Here is a 27,465-nt window from a genome sequence, read left to right on the forward strand (position 1 = left end):
TCTGAAGAAATAAAACATAAGAACATATTTGTAAAAATACTAACCTTTAGGTAAAATGATAAAAATTCAATTTATTTACCTTGATAAACATCTGCTGTGAAATTATTATGGAAAAGAACTTCTGTCTTGTTTGTTATCCCTCCCACCCAACACGCACACTTAAATGCACTCGCTAAAAGTTTAAATATATACCAAGAGATAAATTAGTTTTGAACTAACATCCACAATGTTTATTATTGGCGCCACCTCAAATAGTTCCGGTGTTCGAAATCGGAAGGCCATAATGCACACTGCCGTCAATTTAAAATGGAACCATTTTTCACATTAAACAACAGGCTTAGGACAAGGCCTCCTTGGCTTTCATGCTAATTTTAGACCAGTTATATTTCACCCCATAAACATGATACACCATCTACTTCTCTGAAGAACCCCAACACACTCCTCATATCTTCCTGTCAAATATTTTTGTGTAGTCCAACACAATTACATAGACCCAATAATCTGTATGATGAACTCTGAGGTAAACATGATATACAAACTATACATTGTATTTCCACACTGTAAAAGCAAGCCGATTAATCTCACATGTACACAGCTATGAATACTGATTAACATCAGTGTTTCTTTTCATTTTCATTTTTAAATTCTTTTAATTAACAATTCTTGTCATTTCTAAAAAGAATATTTAATCATACATTTAAACATGTAAACCTAACAAGTCCTTGTAACAATGGCCCTGCCTTATGTCAATAGCTCCATTGCAACAACCTCCTTTAATCAGTCCTCTATTGTCATGCCCCATAGATGATCAGGCTCCTAAATACAGATTTCATCCAATAGGGGTCCCAGGGTTTTACATGACGCGTTATTCCTGCGTATTCGACGCAACAATTATGTAAACGACTCTCAAAATATTATCATACAAGTCAAGCTTGACGCAAGTTTTATGGGTGACCCTCACAACTCAGTTCAATAAAATCGATTGGATAAGCAAAAAATGATATTGTCAGATTGTTCCAGAAAACTCGGAGGAGACAGCAATCCTGGCTGTTTCAACTGAACAATGCTGTAGTTTCATTTGGTGGTGTGACATACATTTACATACTGAGAAAATATTAAACTTTTCATGACTCCCAAATATTGAAAATGACTCCCAAAAATAAATAGTGTGTCACCAAGACTCCCATTTTTAAAAGTCTGTGTAAAACCCTGGGTCCATATACATTACATCTGCTGATGTAAGCTACTGGACTGATGTTCTGAATTCGGAGCGAGTCGTATTCATAATGAAGTTCAATGCTAGCCAGAAAAACAACAACTCTATCATGGCAGCTGTGAATCAGCTCAGTCCCACATTCATACTTCACAGAAAATCATCATGGATATACAAGATTGCATAGCTACTATCATAATTAATATTTGTATTTATATGAGGATATAATTTACCAAGGTTTACTAGCTCAAATAGTGATAACAAATTTATAACAATATCCCTGAAATTATTAATCTACAAAATGTTTGAAACCCGTGAAGATCAGGGTAAGAATTGGTCTTCAGCAACCTATACTTGTCGTAAGAGGCAACTAACAGGATTAGGGGGTCAGACTCGCTGACATGGTTGACACATGACACCATATCCCAAATGCATAGATCTGCAGTTGGTCACTGGATTGTCTGGTCCAGACTCGATTATTTACAGACCACCACCATATAGCTAACATATTGCTGCTGGCATTAAACAACCAACCAACCAACCAACCAACCAACCAACCAACCAACAAAATGTTTGAAATTCTACAAGTCCTTAGGACACATTTAACATAGACAAAACTTGTCGAAGCAAGCTGACTGGTGCTAATTTCTATCCCTGAATGTCAGATACTGACTGACTGAGTTTGATTTTACGCCGCTTTTAGCAATATTCCAGCAACATCACAGCGGGGGACACCAGAAATGGGCTTCATACATTGTACCCATGTGGGGATTTGAACCCGGGTCTTCGGCGTGACGAGCCAACGCTTTAACCACTAGGCTACCCCACCGCCCCGAATGTCAGATAAGTTGTGGCTGTTGCATTTGGTGTCGCTGTTGTTCTTGTTTTTTGCTGTAGAATGCAACACTCCACACTATTCCATGTATGTAAATAATGATGTCGGGACCAGACAGCTGTTGACATCATGAGCGTCTATCAATACAACAATTGCAAAATAACAGGCAATTAACAAAATCACCAAGCTTGAAAATCTGATCCATTTACTCATCATACAACCAGCATAGGTTGTTATGACTTATAGTACAAACTAGCAAATACCAATCAGAGGCCTTCATTGTTCTGCTACACGATAAATCAGGTTGAGGCCTAAATGAATAGAAACATCATGTTCACATCATTATTATTTTACAACTACAGAAAAAACACGGGTTGAAAAACATTTCAGTTTCAGTTTGGTCGTATGTTTTAACCAGCTTAACTCCCTGGAATAAAAAAGACTTACTTCACAGCTTCTTGCTGATGAGAAAAAACATGAAGTCATTTCTATGTCTCTTAAATAAATTGATCTGTTGATGGGTAATGTTAGTGAATACACTGTTTATGTCCCTAAAAATACATGATGTTCACATGAGTCAAAAGGCATCTGGATTTTTTTTATATACATGCACCTATTAAAACATTACTGTCTTATTAACACCACCTGCTTGCTCCTTTCAGCCTTGTGAAGAAATATTCATCCTCATAAAAGTCACACTCTCTTCCTGAGACTTGAGGTGGAACAAATTGCAATATTCGTAATTTAGTCCTTAGTCAATTTTGAGGTGTGTGATTGTACACTGATCTAGGCATGGCCAAAGATCTATAGATCTCATGAACCTTGAATTTGTTTTTGTTTATGTTACTAGATAATATGTTTATCCTCACCCATAAACAGGACAAATAACCTGATACTGTACATTAAACAACATAAAACATTTGTAATTTACTGCAGGAGTGAGTTCAGTCTTACACTGCTTTTAGCAATATTGCAGCAATATCACGGTGGGTGACACCATGAATGGGCTTTACACATTGTACCCATGTGGGGAAAGCGAACCCGGCTCTTCGACAGGACGGGTGAACGCTTTAACTACTTGGTTACCATACCACCCCAATTTACTGCAGGAATATCATTATAACATACAACACCTATAGCACCCAGAGCAATACATGATACTGCTGTTCTTAGTGGTCAATGTTAACAACTGTTGGATACTGTTGAAAATTACTCATCAACCAGAAAATAATTATTCTTTTCCCTAAAAACCTGAGGTAGAATATCATGCTTCTCATGGATTACCTAGTTTACATTCCTGTAAAACAAGTTAAAAAATTGGTTAGCATGTTTGGAATTTTTCAGATATGCCCTTCAGATAAAACTGCTTGAATTATATCTTGAACAGTAACATGATAAAGATCTGTGTGTACATTATCAGATGCATGAGTACTGAAATGTCATCTTTATCATATTTCCACCTACAGAGTTAAAACACTGATATGCACGTAATTTAAAGAAGCAAGACTGGGGCAATGCAAGATGGTTCATCTTTCACAAAACAAACCTACTAATTCTGCTTTCAATGTATGTGACGTCAAAAACTATGAATAACATCATTTTATATGATAGAGCTAATTCAGAACTTCCAGGTCATGAAAGCCAGAGTTGGAGAAATCTAGCTCTGACTAAATCCACTAAAAGCAATCTTCCCATACTAAAGTACAACAATTCTGATGAAGTTTACCACTCTCTGTTCAACATGAGAACTCTGAAATGTGATTTAGTTTCCTTTCAGTCGGCAGCTTACGCTACTGACCATAGGAAAAATCACATTAAAATTCTTTTCAGTTGAAAGGCTTGGCTTTAAGAATAATCCACTCTGTATGTTAAGACAATGGTACATTCTACTGTAAAGTTTGTGTCAGTAGACTCAAATATTTTCATGACAAACTGCACATATATCACAGTGTAATCAATGGATTAACTAGATTGGTTCCAGTAAGTGCCAACAAAATTGAACTGTTTTCTATATAATCATATAAGTAGGATAACCAATAAGTAATATTATTTATGACCAAATTATGAAACCAACTTAAAAGAAAACTTAACCAGTACTATTTTGTGTCAACTATATCCTGTGACAGTTTCAGCTACTTAATCCAGCTAATGTGTACTCAAGCTTGAAGTACACACTACTTGCATGGGACAGGATATAATGGAAGGATGCTGGTATATTTTTGTACTATAAAGTCAGTGAGGTCATTAAAACTGACAACTAACAGCCCAATTAAATATTAAGAAGCACATATGCTTCAAAGTAGCTATCTACAATGCAAACATTGATTAATTGCCAGCTATAGATTGCTAAACAAACACCATCAAATTAGTTGTATATGCAAACATATTTGCTTCCACAATGTCTCAAGCCCATCAGTAATAGCTGTGTGGGTATATACGACAATGATCATACAAGGTTGGAATATACATCAACGATTTGGCGACCGGCCCTCTTTCCACTGGTCATTTCCCTCAGGGAAGTGATACACACCGCTCTGTTATTTACATACACGTTTGTTTACCAATGTGTCAGCATATAACATAGTGGTTAACATGTCGATTTCATGCTGACACAGTTTTAGTGTTGTAAATATCGCCCATCTAAACATTTCATATTGGAGGGAATACACAGTTAGATAGCTTGTCAATTTCATGTTATGTTAAAGTGCACAGCATGAGTTACATTCCTCTCAGCGTGACTGACTCGTTGCTAATTTGATCGTCAGCTTCGACTCGATTGTAACATTAATGACGCGCCTCGAAACTGAGGGGAGGTATGATGCAGGTTGCACATGGATGCCAGACATTTCTGAAATTAAGATATTGCATGCATATATCTTACCAGTTGCAATTTTCCGTTCCGTAGGCATACTACTGAATGATACTGTTTTCTTTCGCTGAGGACGCCTGTTGCCCGCATCCTTGTTCATGAGGCTGCTTCTCCTCGGCAACACGCTCTCCGGTAATTCAGAGTCACACTCGGTATTTTGATCCTCACATTCTTCCAATTTGTTGTTTGAATCGCCATTCAAAAACACATCTTCTGGTTTCTCAGTTGGTATTTCCACCGGTTCCGTAGACTCTTGCACATCGTCCGCCATCTTTCGTGCTTTCTTGGACCATTCCAATTGTATTAATTAGGGTAGAAATGTCAAAATAGACATGACTTTTAGATCAGGTTGATACCAATGACTTGATGCAATTTTAATTAGTTTTACACGTCCTGGTTCCCACCTTGCCGTTATCGTCGTGTTGCGAGGTGTAGAATCGGCGGTGACAGCTCTATCAGAATCGGCACCCCTATTTGAATAATGGACCTTGCCGAGAGGACCGCATTATGGGATAGCTAGCTGTTTTGAATATGGCCGCCCTACTCCCGAAGATGGCTCCAGGGAGGCAACTTGTGTTAGTATTGTAGACCATAGACAGCAGCAGAGCTGCAATGTTCATTTATGTATTTGTATGATTATGAATTACATAGAGAGTTGAATTATGGCCTGTGATTGTGTCACGTGATGTGCACGAGGCAGACGTCAAATCGTTGACATGTCGCTCGTGTTTTCTTGAGTTAGAAGACGAGCACGAGAAGTTGACAAGCTGTCATGTCACATTCACCGCACTGACTTCTGCCTTTGTATTGATGAATTCGACAAACAATCAGTCACATGTATGTTTGCGTGCAGGCGTAATTTTCAATGAAGTGGAAATTAATTTGGCTTTGTTGAAAATATTTTAGCTGAATCGTTCAGCATAAAAGAATCGGAACACATGACGAAAGTGTAAGATTTTAAAACAAAGACAAAAACATTGCGTGGCTTTCCATCAAATGTCGATGATGGAAAATCAAACAATGAGAGTTCGATTAATACATAGTTTTTTTAAGAAACGTTCCTGCCTCTTGGAATGGATTATGCACCTGCAGCTAATGCAGGAAGCGAAGTTTTTCATAGTCTGGTGATATACCCACATATAAAAAACTTTGTATCACTTTGGCCTAGTTCTAAAATTAGCCATAAATAACTAAAACGATATGATTCCTCATTAATGTCTTAACTTTGACTGTTTGTCATGTGTTGATGAGCAAGCCATCTTTGTTGGACCTTAAATAGTGTTTACATGGTGTGTTTTGTACATTTGATGAGATAGGTAGATGTTCATGTTTGTGAAATAATATGGGATATATTACCCTCCCTCATAAGTATGAATGTTCATGCTTATATTGACCAGTGGGTCGTTAAGTTCTCAAATCCTGGCAGTTATGAAGCGATATATATAGTGTATATATATAGACGTATGAGAAATAATGTGACTGTCATGACCAGTTTTGAGGGACTGCATGGACAAGTAACATGCAGACTTGCCAGTACAGACATGGTATTTTCTTGTCCTGATAGATTCACTCACATGTTTGATGAATCGAACCGTATTCCTTCAAGATTTCAGTTGATTAATTGTGGTCACTTGAATTGAATATTTACGAAAATTTGAAAGAGTGTGTTTTTACTTGGATGTTGTTTATCTAAGTGAGATAGCGTTACATGTGACAGTTTTGCCAAGTTCATAGTTTATTCCTTCCTGCCGTCGTGTTTACCCACATGTGCAGGGATTTTTCAGGGCATGTTTGACCCCAGATCTACAGCAAATTATAATATTTCAAAATTGGAATGTGTTTTACAGGGTTTTACATAGCTCTTCAAAAATGGGAGCCCTGGGGACTCAGGGCATATGTATTCTGAGAGTCCATTTCCAAAATTGGGAGTCCATCAATTTGCATGCAATCATTGATCATGGATGCTTCCCATTTGATAATGATTATGTTATAATATGTGTTACTTTCAATGTCATTAGAATAATGATTGTAAATAGAATGTTTATATTTTAATATGGGATATCATTACAAACTCAGAAAGTTCTTTCTCAGAAAAAAAGTATATTGTGTCCACAAGGACGCACAGGATTTTAGTTTTGGGGTACATCATCAAATTTCTGCATCCAATACGCAGGAATCCCACTTTTTTAGTGTCATGAAGTGACTTCTATTTCTTACCAAAAGACAGAACCATACCAACAGACAGAAAAACTTTTAGTTGCACATTGACATGATTGTTATAAAATGCATACAATATAAAATACCTTCAAATTTGGAAAAATACCTTCAAATTTGGAAAAAGACTTCATAGTACATGTATTTTCAACTTTGGATTAATATTCTTGTCTCCAGTTTGTCTTACTGTGACACTGTGTTAAAAATATCCTGTTTATCCCACATAAAACGTGGTCTATTTCATGCTGTGATTGTAGATTATGTCCTCAATTATCTGTCTTGTGTGTGAAATAATCTCTTTTATCAGTATGATCAGTGGTCGGTTAGTTGTGTTTATCTTCCTATCAGTCAAGGGGACCAGGCGCGTCTCTCTTTTTCTCCCCCCTCTCCCTACAGATTATATAAAATATTACATTTTGTTAGCAACATTATAGGCTATATATCGTTGATCTGTAAATTGTCAAATCTGGATCAGACAGTCCAGTGATCAACAGCATGAGCATCAATCTACTCAACTTGGAAACAATGACATGTGTCAACCAAGTCAGCAAATCTGACCACCCAATCCCGCTAGTCACCCTTTACAAAAAGCATTGGTTGCTGAAGACCAATGCTAACTCAGATCTTCACAGGCAATAGATTACGATTGAAAGCTGATAAAAAAAGAATTTTATGATCTTTCAAGTTGGTGAGCATAAGTGTGTACATCTTCCTACAAGAGCTGAACATGCCCAATTTTAGTATGTCATGCTGAAGGAAACATTGGACATGGGTACAATGTTTGAAACCCATTTCTGATGTTATTCGCTTTCATATTCCTGAAGACCTGTGAAGGTCCAGGTTAGAATGAATCTTAAGTAACCCATGCTTGTCGTAAGAGGCGACAAATGGGATCGGGTGGTCAGGCTCGCTGGCTTGGTTGACTGGTGTCATCGGTTCCCAATAGCACAGATCGATGCTCATGCTGTTGATCACTGGATTGTCTGGTCTAGACTTGATTAATTACAGACCACCGCCATATAGCTGGAATATTGCTGAGTCTCACGTAAAACTAAAATCACTCACTCACGCATATTGCTGAAAAGTGGCTCACTCACTTATGCACTCTCACAACCACTCGCTCACTAATTGATGATCTTAGTTTCTGCATATTTTTTAACTGCTTGTTGGCCACTGCCTTTGAGAGGTGTTATTTTGCTGACTGCTATGTTCACAAACATGCTGTTAAGAACTGCACATGTAATTAATATGAATGTTTCTGCCTTTGTTGTAGGCATGTACCAACTGCTGAGTAAAACTCGGGTAGCATGGATGTTTGCAAACACCTGAATTCTGTTCGCTTGGCACTAAACCACTCCATTCTCAACCCAGAGAAGTGGCTTTGTGCCATGTGTGGAACCACAGAGTCAGTCTGGGTAAGTGTATACAGAATAGACTTTAGTCTTACATTGCATTGTGGGGTGCTTTGAGCTGTTTAAAAGGTAGCTGGATCTGTAATCGCTGTATAGAGGCTACCTTTGTCTTGCTGAATGTTATAGGGTGATTGGGACCCCATTGGGGTGGTGTTTGGGTCGGCTTATGTACAAAACATACCATTTTGACACTGATTTTAAGGGTCAAGTTAGGGGATCAGCTTATCTACGGTATGTCTTCCTGAATGTTATAGGGTGCATGGGTCTGTAATGACTGTATAGAGGGTACCTGTCTTACTGAATGTTATAGGGTGCCTGGGTCTGTAATGACTGTATAGAAGGTACCTGTCTTGCTGAATGTTATAGGGTGCCTGGGTGTGTAATGACTGTATAGAAGGTACCTGTCTTACTGAATGTTATAGGGTGCCTGGGTCTGTAATGACTGTATAGAGGGTACCTGTCTTACTGAATGTTATAGGGTGCCTGGGTGTGTAATGACTGTATAGAGGGTACCTGTCTTGCTGAATGTTATAGGGTGCCTGGGTCTGTAATGACTGTATAGAGGGTACCTGTCTTACTGAATGTTATAGGGTGCCTGGGTCTGTAATGACTGTATAGAGGGTACCTGTCTTACTGAATGTTATAGGGTGCCTGGGTGTGTAATGACTGTATAGAGGGTACCTGTCTTACTGAATGTTATAGGGTGCCTGGGTCTGTAATGACTGTATAGAAGGTACCTGTCTTGCTGAATGTTATAGGGTGCCTGGGTCTGTAATGACTGTATAGAGGGTACCTGTCTTGCTGAATGTTATAGGGTGCCTGGGTCTGTAATGACTGTATAGAAGGTACCTGTCTTGCTGAATGTTATAGGGTGCCTGGGTCTGTAATGACTGTATAGAGGGTACCTGTCTTGCTGAATGTTATAGGGTGCCTGGGTCTGTAATGACTGTATAGAGGGTACCTGTCTTGCTGAATGTTATAGGGTGCCTGGGTCTGTAATGACTGTATAGAGGGTACCTGTCTTACTGAATGTTATAGGGTGCCTGGGTCTGTAATGACTGTATAGAGGGTACCTGTCTTGCTGAATGTTATAGGGTGCCTGGGTGTGTAATGACTGTATAGAGGGTACCTGTCTTACTGAATGTTATAGGGTGCCTGGGTCTGTAATGACTGTATAGAGGGTACCTGTCTTGCTGAATGTTATAGGGTGCCTGGGTCTGTAATGACTGTATAGAGGGTACCTGTCTTACTGAATGTTATAGGGTGCCTGGGTCTGTAATGACTGTATAGAGGGTACCTGTCTTACTGAATGTTATAGGGTGCCTGGGTCTGTAATGACTGTATAGAGGGTACCTGTCTTACTGAATGTTATAGGGTGCCTGGGTCTGTAATGACTGTATAGAGTAATGGTACCTGTACCTGTCTTACTGAATGTTATAGGGTGCCTGGGTCTGTAATGACTGTATAGAGGGTACCTGTCTTACTTACTGAATGTTATAGGGTACCTGTCCTGAATGTTATAGGGTGCCTGGGTGTGTAATGACTGTATAGAGAAGGTACCTGTCTTACTGAATGTTATAGGGTGCCTGGGTCTGTAATGACTGTATAGAGGGTACCTGTCTTACTGAATGTTATAGGGTGCCTGGGTCTGTAATGACTGTATAGAGGGTACCTGTCTTACTGAATGTTATAGGGTGCCTGGGTGTGTAATGACTGTATAGAGGGTACCTGTCTTGCTGAATGTTATAGGGTGCCTGGGTCTGTAATGACTGTATAGAGGGTACCTGTCTTACTGAATGTTATAGGGTGCCTGGGTGTGTAATGACTGTATAGAGGGTACCTGTCTTGCTGAATGTTATAGGGTGCCTGGGTCTGTAATGACTGTATAGAAGGTACCTGTCTTACTGAATGTTATAGGGTGCCTGGGTGTGTAATGACTGTATAGAAGGTACCTGTCTTACTGAATGTTATAGGGTGCCTGGGTCTGTAATGACTGTATAGAAGGTACCTGTCTTACTGAATGTTATAGGGTGCCTGGGTGTGTAATGACTGTATAGAGGGTACCTGTCTTGCTGAATGTTATAGGGTGCCTGGGTCTGTAATGACTGTATAGAGGGTACCTGTCTTACTGAATGTTATAGGGTGCCTGGGTCTGTAATGACTGTATAGAGGGTACCTGTCTTGCTGAATGTTATAGGGTGCCTGGGTCTGTAATGACTGTATAGAGGGTACCTGTCTTACTGAATGTTATAGGGTGCCTGGGTCTGATAAGAGGGTACTTAGGTCTGACTGTGTATATGGTACTTAGATGTAACTTACTACTAACTATGTAACTGTGTATAGTAGTGGTGTTCCGATGATCGAAAATCAATCGAAAGAAGCATTTAATATATTTATCGATTGTAAAAAACATGTTTTCGATTAATCAGAATTTTGTTGTTTTAGTATAACACTTGAATGAAGTAAACTAACCATTAAATTGATCGAACATGCACTCAACAGCGTAAATCTATGCGCATTGTAAAATTGTAACCACTTTTATTGCTTAATTACAATTTCAGTGTCTTTCTTGTATGCATGCATTTCATTGCATGACAGTATTAGTTATAAAAGACATTAATTAGAAAAACCTGGGGGAAAACCCTTAAAATTTGTGATTACATTAAAATGTATGTATTTCAATTATAATTGATAATCGTTCACCACAAGTCCTCCGATAATCAATAGTGGATTTCGTTTCAGATTCCCAACACTAGTGTACTTAGGTGTGACTGTGTAGAGGGTACTTAGATTTAACTGTGTATGGGGTACTAAAGTACTGTCGGAAATAGAATAAAAACTGTTTTGAGGCTGTTACTCTGTATCCCTAAAATTTACACAACTGCAAATAGCAAATGTCGAAATAACCGCCGACCTAACTTGGCATTTATTCAGCCTAACTTGGCATTCAGCACTTCGGCCTAACTTGGCATTCAGTGCGTTTCAGTTAGTTGTATAGAAATGTGTAACGCGTACATGTTTGATGATTTCCTGCATCAAACGGCGACATGCCGAACCGTTGCTGTCGTCGGTACTCTATAATTTGAAGGCGATGAATTGTCCCCCCATGCACAGATCTCACTGGGACGCGGTTCGTGCTAAATGGGTTATGTTTGTGAGTCTGGCTGGCCGCCCACATTCGCGGCATTCAGTGGATCGTAATAGAATATCCAGAAAAGCATGTTTACTCGTAAAATCGGGCAAAACTTAGAAAATATACGAATAGCTGCTGAAAACGATAGATCAGACTATAGATGGCAATTTGGTCGCTCAGCCAGGTATGACAACGGACCGTCGACTCACTTGGCATGAAATGTACGTGCTGCCTACAAGCACACGGGGTCATCTCAAAGATATTTTGTGCTTTTTCATGTGCCTCATCTATTGATTAACATCTTGCGTGTCTTTCTTTCATGAAGTTTATGTTGAGATATGTAAAAGAGTATGATACCTGATAACCATAGAAACGCATTGTATTGAATGTATTAGGTGGCATGACCACACGATCGCAAAGATCGATAGGACTGGATATTATTTGTAAATTGTTATGACATGCCGTGTACTTCCCCATTATAATTGCCCTAAAGGATTATCTTATCTTAGCTGATATCTCTATCCCCAAGCCCGACCCCAACCATCGTCTGCGACACCCGTCCAGGTTTTACTTTTGAGACAAACCCTCCTTTCTGTTTCTTTTTATAGTGACAGTGAGACTCCATTTTAGCAACATCCTTGATAGTTTCAGCATGAAAGTTATTATTTTTTACGCCAGCTATCGTATATAATGAAGCTACGTCTAATTTCAAATTGGGCATTTAAAAAGTGTCCTTTGTAATACAATATTGTCGCACACTAATTTGCATAAAGCCATGGTCTGTTCCAAATAAATCGCTTTGGACTTAGAAAAAAAACCGCATTGCTCATTTCTGCACTAATCTCTCCTCAGCAAAGTCCCTTTTCTACGTTTCTTATGTCCCTACCACTGAGACTTGTAGTTAGGCCAAACTTAGTTTAACAGATATTTCACACTTGCACATATCAACTACATAAATTGTAGATATAAATGAGAAAATACAGTTTTTTCAATTTCCGACAGTACTTAAGGTCTGACCATGCATAGCGTACTTGATGTAACTGTGTATAGCGTACTTAAGTCTGACCGTGTATGGGGTACTTAGATGTAACTGTGTATTGGATATTAAGGTCTGATCATGTATAGGGTACTTGGGTCTGACCGTATATAGGGTACTTAGGTCTGACGGTATATAGGGTACTTAGATATAGGGTACTTAGGTCTGACCTTGTATAGGGTACTTAGGTCTCACCGTATATAGGGTACTTAGATCTGACCGTGTATAGGGTACTGAGGTCTGACCTTGTATAGGGTACTTAGATGTAACTGTGTATTGGGTATTAAGGTCTGACCGTGTATAGGGTACTTAGGTCTGACCGTGTATAAGGTACCTAGATCAGTGAAGCCCAATATAACGAAAGAAATTAAATTGACTGGTGAATTGTTGACTTGATTGCATTGCACCTCCAGGCATGCCTGAGTTGCTCCAATGTGGCCTGTGGACGCTTCAACGAGGAACATGCCCTCACCCATTTCAAGGACACAAATGTGAGTCGAGCATGAAACACAGACCTCATGATTCTTCATGTTTTGTCATGGTACCTTGTTTAAGGTGTAGATATTGTCTTTCTCCTTCTTTTTAAGACTTCACAGCAACATGTTCCCTTCATACCTTAGTGAAAGCCCATGATATAATTTGAAACCATATCATTCAGGATATATTGTCAGAGAGACATGTTTCTTAAAACAAAATTCTGTTAAGTCTGCAATTTGACAAGAAGTTTAAAAATGTGATTGTTAGTATCTAAAAATATTGAAACTGAAAATTCAAAATTTCAGCACCCCATTGCTATGGAAGTGAATGACAGATATGTCTACTGGTGAGTACTTCTACCATGAAGCATCAGTGCAGTAAACAGCCTGACACAGTGTTGCCTTGTGTTTCAAGCATTTGCTTTGGTGATAATTAGGTTGTTGTTTTCATTAGCACTTCCAGTTGAGGTAATTTCAACATGGCATTGCAGTGATTTACCTTGAGTCGTGTTTTTGACGGTCCCCAGGACTCAGGCTCTTCATTTCCAGGGCTCCTGGATAACAAAATGGAGGGTCCTGACACTTAAATATTATTATTAATACTGTTATTGTCTTGTGTATCATGATCATCACATTATTTGTTTAAGTAAATGAATTGCAAATGATACCATAACCCAGCTAGTAGCAAACTCTTTGATAACTTAGTGTTACTTGATTGGAATTTTTACAACAAGTATTTGGACATTTTCTGCGTCCCTGTGGATGCACTTCTGTTTGAAGAAGATTTTAAAAAAGGAATTTTAAGTTTGCCATGCACTTTAAGCTGTTCTACTGTCAGCAGGACCAATTAACTACTGTAATCTGAAAGACTTTGGTGTAATTTAACGTCTTTCCATAGAATAGAATCTTAGGAAAGTTTCTTACCTGTCACAAACATTTCAGCTATGCCTGTGACGAGTATGTAATGGATGACAACTCAGACAGGATCATCACCCTGCTCCGGTCAGCTCTCAGTGCCATTGAAACACAGTCATTTGACAATATTGAAAAACAAGGGCAGAGACTGCTGCGGTCTTATTCTTACTCCGGATTGGAATCAAGGTGAGTTGGCGATGTTCTCAAAAGTGACGAAAATCTCTTTCAGATGTAGCCTGGTTGGTAGCAGTGTAGTGATAAGGCAATACAGTATTGTATTGCAAATCAAAGCTTATGATGCAATAAATTGATTTACAACTCATGTATTGCTATACAGAAGATTCTTTTCATGACATATTGATGTAAAAACTTGTGAATAATAACTGTTCAAGTACCAGTTAATGCAGATTCTTTAAGATTTCCTGGTTAGCTATAAATAGCAGTATCTGCACAGTGCCCTGAAGCTCACATGTTTCTTGTGATTCAGGGGCGGTGGGGTAGCCTAGATGTTTAGGCGTTCGTTCATCACACTGAAGGCCCGGGTTCGATTCCTCATATGGGTACAATGTGTGAAGCCCATTTCTGGTGTCCCCCGCCGTGATATTGCTGGAATATTGCTAAAAGCGGCATAAAACCCAACTCACTCACTCTTGTGATTCACCTGCAATAAGGGAGAGAATATGAACTATGAAATATGATATAAGTACTGTATTGGGATAGATACTATGTCGATCATATTACACCATCACCATATCCTTACACTTCTAATGTTTCGACAGCTTTGTAGTTTCTTTGAAATTGCATAAATCCAGGACCCCAAGAAAGCTATGTTTTTCAGCTAAACCCAGTGTATTTATTTGGCTGGATCACTGAAGGATAATAAAAATGATATATCCTGAGTAACTGTGATAACCCACCATTTTCAAGTGGGTGATCCCACTTAGATAACAGGCTGTGTAAATCTCTCCAGACTGAGATAGTCACCAGGGCAATATGGGTCTTATATTTCTGATACCAAGCCTGTACACAATAAATGAAGATTACCGAGGACCCATGAAGATCCGGATTATAATTGGTCTTCAGTAGCCCATGCTTGTCGTATGAGGTAGCTAATGGGATAGGGTGGTCATGCTCACTGACTTGGTTGACACGTCGTCCTATCCCAATTGCGTAGATCAATGCTAGTCGTATGAGGTAACTAATGGGATAGGGTGGTCATGCTCGCTGACTTGGTTGACACGTCGTCCTATCCCAATTGCGTAGATCGAGGCTAGTCGTATGAGGTAACTAATGGGATAGGGTGGTCATCCTCTTCGCTGACTTGGTTGACAAGTCGTCCTATCCCAATTGCGTAGATCGATGCTAGTCGTTTGAGGTAACTAATGGGATAGGGTGGTCATGCTCGCTGACTTGGTTGACACGTCCTATCCCAATTGCGTAGATCGATGCTAGTCGTATGAGGTAACTAATGGGATAGGGTGGTCATGCTCACTGACTTGGTTGACACGTCGTCCTATCCCAATTGCGTAGATCAATGCTAGTCGTATGAGGTAACTAATGGGATAGGGTGGTCATGCTCGCTGACTTGGTTGACACGTCGTCCTATCCCAATTGTAGATCGATGCTAGTCGTATGAGGTAACTAATGGGATAGGGTGGTCATGCTCACTGACTTGGTTGACACGTCGTCCTATCCCAATTGCGTAGATCGATGCTAGTCGTTTGAGGTAACTAATGGGATAGGGTGGTCATGCTCGCCGACTTGGTTGACACGTCGTCCTATCCCATTTGCATAGATCGATGCTGTTGATCACTGGATTGTCTGGTCCGGACTCAATTATTTACAGACCGCCGCCATATACAGTAGAACACGGATATAGCGAACACGGATATAGTGTACAAACGGATATAGCGAACAAATTTAAAAGTCCCGTCAACAATCCTTTATGATATCATTAGAATTATACGCGAATAATGAACTCGTGAGTAGCGAATTAACGGCTATAGCGAACTGATTTACTACCCCCAAGCCCAATTTTAACGACGTGATTAGCGAACTCACTCAGTGTCAGCTCAGCCACTTTGCGGTATACATCAACCTTGTTGGCGGCGAATCAACATATTGTTGAGATTGTTGTGATTGTTAAACATGTTCTAGCTAATGTCTGTGAATGATAAATTCAGAATTTTAATGTTATGTCAATATACATGTACAAGAATAAAGATTTGTAGCCTCAGCATATACGTGTCTCTACATCTCTACAATCCAAAATGGCGGTCAAATGTGAATAACGAACACCGGATATAGCGAACTAAATTTCTTGGTCCCTTGGAGTTCGTTATATCCGTGTTCTACTGTAGCTGGAATATTGCAGAGTGCGGCGTAAAACTAAACTCACTCAATTGCAATAAGCCATCTTAGTGCTACAGTTATGTTAGGTCTATGTTAGAGTATGGGAGTGACAATCATCATAGTGATAAGATCACTTTAAGCAAGAGGGCACTAAACTCACTGAGACTAAGCCCCTCATTGTGACAGGTATCTGATTTATTTGCACATACTTGAATCCTCTGTTAGAAATATGTTCTGCATGTTGGGCAAATTAATCAGTTACATTCAACACAAGCTGCATGAAATTCACACTTGTATGTTCGTTCATGAAAAATAGTCATGTTTGATAACCAAAAACATGGATTAGGGTATAAATCAGCAATGAATGTTACCTTGAATTGCCACCTTCATCTTCCACCAGAAGAACTAAATACAGTTTCACTGAATACCTTCAACTAAATGCAAATCGACTGAAAACACTTTCACTTAAATCATCAGCACAAACTGTACTAGACAAGAGGCGACTAATGGGTCCTGGCTTGCAGACTTGGTTGACACATGTCATCGTATCCTGATTCCGTAGATCCATGCTCATGCTGTTGATCACTGGATTGTCTGGTCCAGACCTGATTACTTACAGACCGCTGCAATATATAACTGATATTGAAGAGTCCTTCAGTTCTGCAACTGTAAATCAGTACTGCTTTAACTGATAATGATGAAAGGACAAACTTTGCAATTTTGAGCAGAGATTTTAGCATCTTACTTTTGAATCTTTGTATCTTATGAGGCTGATATTTGTAATTATTTTGCAGAACACATGCAGATGAAAATGATAAACTAGCAACAGCAGATTGTCATTACAGGTAAGACTTACATGTTGATCACAGTGTTTAGCTCATCTTCATATTATTGTCCATTCCTTATATCCCCAAGCTTGATATTTCTGGTAGTTCGCTAATAGCACCTTAAAACTCAACTCTCTCCCTCTGAAGGCCACTGAATATGAAATGTTTTCTTCATGTTTTCATCTGGTCACCATTTTTATTTTATTTTCACTTTTTCTTTATTTACCTAGCCACCTGAAGTGAGCTATCCATTATTTAAAAAAATAGATATTATGATTGAACCTTGTTCACCCGATCACTGTATAAAAACTAATCTTTCTCCATTGTATGGGTAAACTGCTAATTATTGTTTGAAGCTGCCAGTCAGTACAAGACCTTTCATGGAGATATTGTTTTGCGTTGATCTGAAGTGTACTCTGTATCATTGACTGACTCAACAACCAGATTTCACATTGTGGATACTGGGTTTCAATTTTCTTCAGCAACCCATGCTGGTTGCAAGAGTTGACATGTCATCATATCGCTATTGCATTGATCAATGGTCATGCTGTTAATCACTGGATTGACTGGTCTGGTCTTGATTTTTTTACAGATCACCGCCATATACTGTAAACGTATATATTTCGCGCAGGTTTTATTTTAGCGAAAATTTATACACCGCGAATAAACCTGTCATTCATTCAGTCTAGCTACGCTCGCCCCTGAGTTGTTACCATAACACATCACGTTTGAAGACAGAAATCAACGGGAATCTTAAAATGACGACTGATCATACTTAACTGTCGCTGTAATGGATTTCCCAAAACATAATTAAATAATGAGCCAAATCCCATTGCCGAATTAGCGAAAACAGCAATGTGTGTTGTGGCCGCCATAAAAAAATTGGTCACATGACAGATGGTTTGATACAAAACAGATTACCGTGAAGCGACTTCGAAAGAAATAATACAGCAGTATTTTATTTATTCATTAAGATTTTATTCACCAGTACATCATGAAGCGAATAGTCACTAACACTCAATCATCTCATTCACAACAACCCGGCTTGTTTGAAATCACAAAGAGCTTCATATACAGTATAAGTTAATTAGTCAAATCGTCAGAATTGAACATAAGACTGATGTGTTTTCATCTCTTCGGGAGTAAGCGGATTACTGTGTACTAGTATATCGCACAGATAGGGATTTCCTGTGAGTAAGCAATAAGCGCCGCCTGACAGGTTAAGCCACTCTGTTTGTTTTCACTGCTATTAGTGGTGACAGCTGACCAAAGAGACAGCTGGCAGTTCGGCAATTACTGATTCATCAATCTGAATAATTGACCTGATTTGGGTGTAGTCTAAACTGTCAATTCAGCGAAAATTGAACCACCAGCGAAAATAGAATGCGTTTACAGTAAAATTTGTCATCTTCAAATAACTTTTGTTGGAAACAAAACAGCTGAACAGAAGTTGGTGTGTATCATGAGTTTTGATAGTTTTGTCCCAGTGCCAAGATAATATCCTAAGCATGTAGGATCAGAAATACCATGTCATCACACCTTAACTTTAATTTAATTAATTGAATTCAAATTTTTAATCTCTCATCTTTACATTAGTTTTGGTGAAATACTGTGTAACGTGATTGTCAGATTGCATGAAATCACAATTACGGCTATGTTCTGATAACAACTATTGATACCTGTTGATGCCTTGAAACAAACTTTAATTGACATAGAATGGATACATATGTCATATATGCCATACTTTGAGTCAATACAAGTCATATTTGTTGTAGTCTGACAATGGTTACAACATAGTGTTTCACAATGGCGACATCAAGGAAGCCTTCACCATGACTGGTCAGACTATTCAAAATGAAACTCTTTAAGTTTAGTGATTGTATTCCACTGTACCATAGGGTAGAACTTATTGTTGTTATTTTGAAGGTGTATGGTTACAGCAGCCCAAACAAAATAATAACATGATATTGGAATATATTATTATCCCTGCCGTGAAGTGGTAGGGAGATAGGTTTGAGCTCCGAGATAATGGAGACAGATTTTCTCAAAAAACGTTATAGGTAGGGAAACCAAATGTGGTATGTGTATTCAGGACATGGATGCCTTGATGGAGACCGAAAACGAAAACCGTGTTACAATTTGTTGGAGAGTTATGGCTCTTGTCATGTGTTTCTTGACTTAGTGCATGGTATCCCCAATGGGAACAGATTTTTTTCAGTAACTGTTATAGACAGGGAAACCAAATGTGGTATGTGTTTTCAGGATATGAATGTTGTGGTGGAGTCAAAAACAGGAACCAAATAGAAACAGAACACTGTGGCATGAGATAGTGATGACCATGTCTTCTTGTTCCTTATAAAGTAATAGTTTCATATACAGTTCCTCCAGTCATTGCATCAAAATTCTTAGGTGTTATGTTTTTGGATACTGTATATTTTAACTAAATCACCAATGGATTGGGGGAAAAAACATGTCTCATAATTTCTATATCTGATTATTTATTTTTTTCAAAAATACACATACAATCTTAATCTCTGCATATTAAAGCACATATGTTTCCTGTTTTGCTGAATGCATGAAGATCCAGGTTTTTAGCAACCCATGCTTGTCGTAAGAGGCAACTAAAAGGGGGGAAATCCATAGAGAGCCTCCTTTTCCTCCAAACCAGACTTGTACATGGGCCTGCAATTCCATGCGTATGGGTTTAAACAGAATCATAAACTATCTTTGTCACCTTTTTCTTTCCTGCAATATGAACTGTTGCTGCCAAGCCATGATGTTATTGAAATATAATCCCATGATATCTTTCTCTTTATGAGAGTCCAACTAAATCCACGTAAATGACCTGTTCTTTCTAGGGAGTAGAGACTCCTGCCAAAAAGGCAAGAACTGATGGCACCTCCCCGAGTCCCTCAGCCAATATCACCGCTTCCCCTGTCTCACCCACCTCGCCCAGCCTCAGGAAGCGGACCCTTATCCCAGGAGTCACTGGACTCCGAAACCTTGGCAACACCTGCTACATGAACTCCATACTACAGGCTCTAGGGTCAGTATGCACCATGAAACTACACACCTCCTACAACTCCATACTACATTCAGTATAAACCTCCTACAACTCCATACTACATTCAGTAGAAACCACCTACAACTTCATACTACATTCAGTAGAAACCACCTACAATTTCATACTACATTCAGTATAAACGACCTACAACACCATACTACATTCAGTATAAACCTCCTACAACTCCATACTACATTCAGTATAAACCACCTACAATTTCATACTACATTCAGTATAAACCTCCTACAACTCCATACTACATTCAGTATAAACCTCCTACAACTCCATACTACATTCAGTATAAACCATCTACAGCTCCATACTACATTCAGTGTAAACCACCTACAACTCCATACTACATTCAGTATAAACCACCTATAACTCCATACTACATTCAGTATAAACCTCCTACAACTCCATACTACATTCAGTATACGACCTATAACTCCACCTACAACTCCATACTACATTCAGTATACGACCTACAACTCCATACTACATTCAGTATAAACCTCCTACAACTCCATACTACATTCAGTATAAACCACCTACAACTCCATACTACATTCAGTATAAACCACCTAAAACTTCATACTACATTCCGTATAAACCGCCTGGAGCTGCATACTGCAGTAGGTATAGACCACCTCTAACAGCACCATACTGCAGTCACTACAAATTACCTTCAACCTATAATACTACATACAGTATTAACCACCTAGAGCTTCATACTACAGTTGGTCTATACCACCTGTAACAGCACCATACTGCAGTCACTACAGACCAACAACTCCATACTACATTCGGCATTAACCACCTAGAGCTTCATACTACAGTTTTTATAATCCACTTTCAAGAGCTTCATACTACAGTCGGTATAAACCACCTTCAACAGCACCATACTACAATCAGTATATACCACCTACATACCACAGGCTGTAGGTTTGTCAGTGGTGTGACTTGACCAGGCACTTGTTATTTACTGCTATAATATTGTTGACTGTGGTATAAAACAACATACAAAAGCAAGTGATTTGCTAGTCAAAGCCCTCATATTCACTATGTTACCTGCAACACTTCGGTGATATTACAGACATATAGAAGACCTGCGCCGGTTCTTCTTGCACCTCAGCTTTCACAATGGCTTCAGCCCCCCTGTCACCCCCCAGCGAGACTTGTCCCCTGTCAGAATGATACCGTCCCCATGCCCTGTCCGTTCATCAAACAGGGTGCTTAAGCGGCTTGACACACTGGAATGTTTCAAGGTAAGAACACACTATCTGGGTTCATGGTAATGGCCAACCATGTGATGTCAAGGTCCATGACCATCCATCTGGTTTCAGGGCTAAACACGTGAGGTCAAGGTCCATGACCATCCACCTGGGGTCAAGGTGAGGGGCAAAACATGTGGGGTCACGGCCCATGACCATCCATCTGGTTTCAGGGCTAAACACGTGGGGTCAAGGTCCATGACCATCCACCTGGGGTCAAGGTGAGGGGCAAAACATGTGGGGTCAAGGTCGATGACCATCCATCTGGGTTCAGGGCTAAACACATGGGGTCAAGGTCCGTGACCATCCATCTGGGGTCAAGTGAGGGGCAAAACATGTGGGTTCAAGGTCCGTGACAATCCATCTGGGTTCAGGGCGAAACACGTGGGGTCAAGGTCCAAAATCATCCATTTGGGTTCACGGTAACATTTAGACTCAGTGTCGGTGACCAACCATCAGAGTTTAAGGTCATCGGCCAAACATGGAGTCTGGTCAATAACCATCTAGGTTCAAGGATGGAAGATGTGCGAGAAGACTTACATTTTTGCTCAGGAGAAACTATTTTCACATTCATGGAGTTTGAAGCAACATTTTGTTCTTTGATGTGTATGCTACAGTAACATCTGGCAGTAGATCTAATTTATCTGAAGTTGGAACAAAATGTCATTGATGTTAGTATGATTTGTGAGTCACCAAATCTTTTTTGGGAAAATTCTATTTAATCTCAGAATAAAATAGTCATCCTCATAGCTTTCAGCACAACAATATCCTGATTATGATATTCAAATTACATCAAAGTTTTAACAGTCTATTATCCAGTACAATCTGCCATTTTGGTCATTGTGGAGCAAACTACCCTATTCTTAGTGAGGTGACAATTTCACAGCTGTCTGTACACATAGAAATACAACACCAAAATTCCTGATAATAATACAAGTGTTAACCAGGGTTTACCATATAACTAACCAGCGAATGAAAAAGTCCCATACCCTCATTGACACATGTTCTGTATCAGAGTTTTGTTTTGCAGTCTTATTTTATAACTTTTATTTCTATTTACACCTGACCGCCTCCGTGGTGTAGTGGTTAGAGCGTCCGCCCGGAGAGCGGAAGGTCGCGGGTTCATACCAAAAGACGTTAAAATATGGTACTTGTTGGTCCCTGCCTGGCGTTGGCATTAATGGGTACAATAAGGACTGGTCGGCTCAGTATAATGTGTCTGAGTGGGGTATTTCTGCTTCACTGCGGCATGGTATCTCAGTGGGCTAGCACTATAAAACCAGCTTCAGTCTGGGCTAGTACAAGCAGCCGCACATACACATACACACACATGCACGTCGTCATATGAGTGAAATATTCTCAAGCACGGCGTTAAACCCAATTTCAATCACCTCTATTTACACAGATATTTGAGGTGACAGTCAATCTAACTGATGTACATTTGTGTGACCTTGTAGCACCTGAACACCCCCACCGCAGTGTCAACCCCCAAGTTTCGTCACAAAGAGGGGGGTCTGAGTGGAGGAGGGACATACGTCTCGTCAGTGGAGGTCCAGCCTGCTGGTGCCCTGCCTCTGGAGGAGGATGAGGAACACATGTGAGGACTCTTCATTCTTTGGTTCAATGTGATTATCCACTTGTGGTTACATTTCCATTGGGATTGCAGGTTTAGTCCCAGCATCCTCTACTTGCTGAAGGTTAGACCTTGAGGCCCAATCTCTTTACACACAAAAATGTTAAAATATGTACTTGTTGTTTCCCTGTGTCTCACTGTCTGTTCCTTGTGCTTCACTGTCTGTTCCCTGTATCCCACTGTCTCTTCCCTGTTTTCCACTGTCTGTTCCTTGTGCCTCATGTCTCACTGTCTGTTGCCTGTGCTTCACTGTCTGTTCCCTGTGCCTCACTGTCTGTTGCCTGTGTCTCACTGTCTGTTCCTCTGTCTCACTGTCTGTTTCCTGTGTCTCACTGTCTTCTCCCTGTGCCTCACTGTATGTTCCCTGTGCCTCACTGTCTGTTTCCTGTGCCTCACTGTCTGTTTACTGTGTCTCACTGTCTGTTTACTGTGTCTCACTGTCTGTTGCCTGTGCCTCACTGTCTGTTTACTGTGCCTCACTGTCTGTTTACTGTGTCTCACTGTCTGTTCCCTGTGCCTCACTGTCTGTTGCCTGTGCTTCACTGTCTGTTCCCTGTGCCTCACTGTCTGTTCCCTGTGTCCTCACTGTCTGTTTACTGTGTCTCACTGTCTGTTTACTGTGTCTCACTGTCTGTTTTCCCTGTGTCTCACTGTCTGTTCCCTGTGCCTCACTGTCTGTTCCCTGTGCCTCACTGTCTGTTTACTGTGTCTCACTGTCTGTTCCCTGTGTCTCACTGTCTGTTCCCTGTGTCTCACTGTCTGTTCCCTGTGCCTCACTGTCTGTTCCCTGTGCCTCACTGTCTCTTCCCTCACTGTCTGTTCCCTGTGCCTCACTGTCTGTTTCACTGTGTCTCACTGTCTGTTTCCTGTGTCTCACTGTCTGTTTACTGTGCCTCACTGTCTGTTGCCTGTGCCTCACTGTCTGTTTACTGTGTCTCACTGTCTGTTCCCTGTGCCTCACTGTCTGTTGCCTGTGCCTCACTGTCTGTTTACTGTGTCTCACTGTCTGTTCCCTGTGTCTCACTGTCTGTTCCCTGTGCCTCACTGTCTGTTGCCTGTGCTTCACTGTCTGTTCCCTGTTTCTCACTGTCTGTTCCCTGTTTTCCACTGTCTGTTCCCTGTGCCTCACTGTCTGTTCCCTGTGTCTCACTGTCTGTTCCCTGTGTCTCACTGTCTGTTGCCTGTGTCTTCACTGTCTGTTCCCTGTGCCTCACTGTCTGTTCCTGTGTCTCACTGTCTCTTCCCTGTTTTCCACTGTCTGTTCCTGTGCCTCACTGTCTCTTCCCTGTTTTCCACTGTCTGTTCCTTGTGCCTCACTGTCTGTTCCCTGTGTCTCACTGTCTGTTCCCTGTGTTTCCACTGTCTGTTCCTTGTGCCTCACTGTCTCTTCCCTGTTTTCCACTGTCTGTTCCCTGTGCCTCACTGTCTCTTCCCTGTTTTCCACTGTCTGTTCCTTGTGCCTCACTGTATGTTCCCTGTGTCTCACTGTCTGTTCCCTGTGCCTCACTGTCTGTTGCCTGTGCTTCACTGTCTGTTCCCTGTGCCTCACTGTCTCTTCCCTGTTTCCACTGTCTGTTCCCTGTGCCTCACTGTCTGTTGCCTGTGCTTCACTGCCTGTTCCCTGTGCCTCACTCTCTTCCCTGTTTTCCACTGTCTGTTCCTTGTGCCTCACTGTATGTTCCCTGTGCCTCACTGTATGTTCCCTGTGCTTCACTGTCTGTTCCCTGTGCTTCACTGTCTGTTCCCTGTGCCTCACTGTCTGTTCCTTGTGCCTCACTGTATGTTCCCTGTGCCTCACTGTCTGTTCCCTGTGCTTCACTGTCTGTTCCCTGTGCCTCACTGTCTGTTCCCTGTGCTTCACTGTCTCTTCCCTGTTTTCCACTGTCTGTTCCCTGTGCCTTCACTGTCTCTTCCCTGTTTTCCACTGTCTGTTCCTTGTGCCTCACTGTCTGTTCCCTGTGCCTCACTGTCTGTTCCCTGTGCTTCACTGTCTGTTCCCTGTGCCTCACTGTCTGTTGCCTGTGCTTCACTGTCTCTTCCCTGTTTTCCACTGTCTGTTCCTGTGCCTCACTGTCTGTTCCCCTCTTCACTGTCTGTTCCTGTTCCCTGTGCTTCACTGTCTGTTCTGTGTCCTGTGCCTCCTGTGTCACTGTCTCTTCCCTGTTGTCCCTGTCTGTCTGTTCCTGCCTCACTGTCTTTCCCTGTTTTCACTGTCTGTTCCCTGTGCCTCACTGTCTGTTCCCTGTTTTCCACTGTCTGTTCCTTGTGCTTCACTGTCCCTTCCCTGTTTTCCACTGTCTGTTCCTGTGCTTCACTGTCTTCCCTGTGTTTCACTCCTGTGTCCTGTCACTGTCTGTTCCTGTGCCTCACTGTCTGTTCCCTGTCTGTCACTGTCTGTTCCTTGTGCCTCACTGTCTGTTTCCCTGTGCCTCACTGTCTGTTCCCTGTGCCTCACTGTCTGTTCCCTGTTTTCCACTGTCTGTTCCTCACTGTCTGTTGCTTGTTCCTCACTCTCTTCCCTGTGTCTCACTGTCTGTGCCTCCTGTGTTCCCCTCACTGTCTGTTCCCTGTTTTCCACTGTCTGTTCCTTGTGCCTCATGTCTGTTCCCTGTGCCTCACTGTCTGTTCCCTGTGCCTCACTGTCTGTTCCCTGTTTTCCACTGTCTGTTCCTTGAGCCTCACTGTCTGTTGCTTGTTCCTCACTGTCTGTTCCCTGTGTCTCACTGTCTGTTGCTTGTTCCTCACTGTCTGTTCCCTGTGTCTCACTGTCTGTTCCTTGTTCCTCACTGTATGTTCCTTGAGCCTCACTGTCTGTTCCTTGTTTCCCACTGTCTCTTCCCTGTTTTTTACTGTCTGTTCCCTGTGTCTTACTGTCTGCTCCCTGTTTCCAGTTCCCTCAGCCAGGAGCTGCATGGTCTGTTGCGGGTGCTATGGTCGGGGAAGTGGGCCCAAGTGAGTCCCCATGCCTTCCTGCAGGCAGTGTGGAGCAAGATCCCAACCTTCAAGGGTCACTCGCAGCATGATGCACAGGAGTTTCTATGGTAAGATGTCACCCGAGTTCCCACAGTCATGATACTACTTTGGAGATGTATTTTGTTGAGGTCACTTTTGAATATTCTCAAATATTTACCATCATGATGAATTTCTAGCTATCATGTGAGATGGAATAACCATTTGATTGGTATGAATTGTTACAAATTAAGCTTGAAAGTCACTGCCAATGACATAACTTATTGTTAAAAATTCATGGTATAAGGGATCTCAGGATTCAAATACTGTAGGAGACGACCTCCAGGACCCCTTTATTTAAAGCACAAACATATCAAACAGTTCCTATACCGTGATATAAGTTTGCAGCATGTGATGTGTTTTATCTTGACGTGGTTCACAGTGAGTTGGTAGAGAAGGTGGAGAGTGAGGCTTCCACGGTGCCGCAGTGCGAGGAGAAGCCAAACATGATGGCAGAACTGTTCCAAGGGGAGCTGACTAGTCAGGTGAAGTGTATGGCCTGCAGGAATGTCTCCTCTCGCCAGGAACCATTCATGGATTTGTCACTCGAGTTTCCCGAGAGGTATCAGTTCACCTCAACCAATAAGAAGGTTGCTAATGATGTCTGCCAGCTTACAGGTTTGTGGGTGTTTTTGTTTGCTTGCTTGCTTATCTATTTGTTTGTTTGTTTGTGGGTTTTTTCTTCTTCTTTTTTATGACCCCGCCATATATGGCTGGGGTATATAGGGTTACCCTTCGTGTCCGTCCGTACGAAACAGGGAATGTACTCTATCCACTTCTCCACAAAAAACGCTCTGTGGAATTCAATGAACTTATACATGGGCTTTCTTAAGACTCTAATGGTGTGCATCTCATATTTTGTTTTTGTGTTTTATTGTTTTTTTGTAAGTTTAGAGACACTTGAACTTAGGTACATTTTGCTGAATTTCTCTATGATGATAGTGTAATAGCGGATGAAGTCTATCCACTTCTCCACAAAAACTTCTGAACAGAATTGAATGAACTTCTACATGTCTTTCATAGGGACTCTAAAGGTGTGCGTTTCATAATTTTTTATGCAATTTCTTAATTTTGTCACTTTTACAGATGTTTGAACTTAGTTGAATTTTGTTCTATTCAGCTTGTTCGTTCCATCCAACAGGGGGGTGTACGTTATCCACTTCTCCTCAAAAACTACTCTATGGAATTCGTTTAGATTACACATGT

General features: G+C 40.7%; 2 protein-coding genes across 2 annotated transcripts in view; one reads left to right on the forward strand and one right to left on the reverse strand.

The window, feature by feature from the left end:
* Nucleotides 1-5,215, reverse strand: part of LOC124256235 (inactive phospholipase C-like protein 2) — a 222,722-nt gene extending 217,507 nt beyond the window's left edge. Inside the window, 1 exon segment of the mRNA XM_046690208.1 lies at nt 4,930-5,215. Within this exon segment, the coding sequence (XP_046546164.1) occupies nt 4,930-5,188 (259 nt within the window). The 5' untranslated portion in view covers nt 5,189-5,215.
* Nucleotides 5,216-5,396: 181 nt separating this feature from the next.
* LOC124256248 (ubiquitin carboxyl-terminal hydrolase 44-like) overlaps nt 5,397-27,465 on the forward strand; it is a 29,587-nt gene continuing 7,518 nt past the window's right edge. The window contains exons 1-12 of the mRNA XM_046690214.1: nt 5,397-5,492; nt 8,405-8,546; nt 13,126-13,203; nt 13,495-13,535; nt 14,131-14,289; nt 17,250-17,300; nt 17,875-17,890; nt 20,141-20,328; nt 21,440-21,611; nt 23,075-23,214; nt 26,142-26,291; nt 26,642-26,877. Of these exons, the coding sequence (XP_046546170.1) occupies nt 8,439-8,546; nt 13,126-13,203; nt 13,495-13,535; nt 14,131-14,289; nt 17,250-17,300; nt 17,875-17,890; nt 20,141-20,328; nt 21,440-21,611; nt 23,075-23,214; nt 26,142-26,291; nt 26,642-26,877 (1,339 nt within the window). The 5' untranslated portion in view covers nt 5,397-5,492; nt 8,405-8,438. The remainder of the gene's footprint in view (nt 5,493-8,404; nt 8,547-13,125; nt 13,204-13,494; nt 13,536-14,130; nt 14,290-17,249; nt 17,301-17,874; nt 17,891-20,140; nt 20,329-21,439; nt 21,612-23,074; nt 23,215-26,141; nt 26,292-26,641; nt 26,878-27,465) is intronic.

This window comes from Haliotis rubra, unplaced genomic scaffold, assembly GCF_003918875.1.
Source record: "Haliotis rubra isolate DU_JTF1 unplaced genomic scaffold, ASM391887v1 Scf620, whole genome shotgun sequence".
Taxonomy (NCBI): Eukaryota; Metazoa; Mollusca; class Gastropoda; order Lepetellida; family Haliotidae; genus Haliotis; species Haliotis rubra.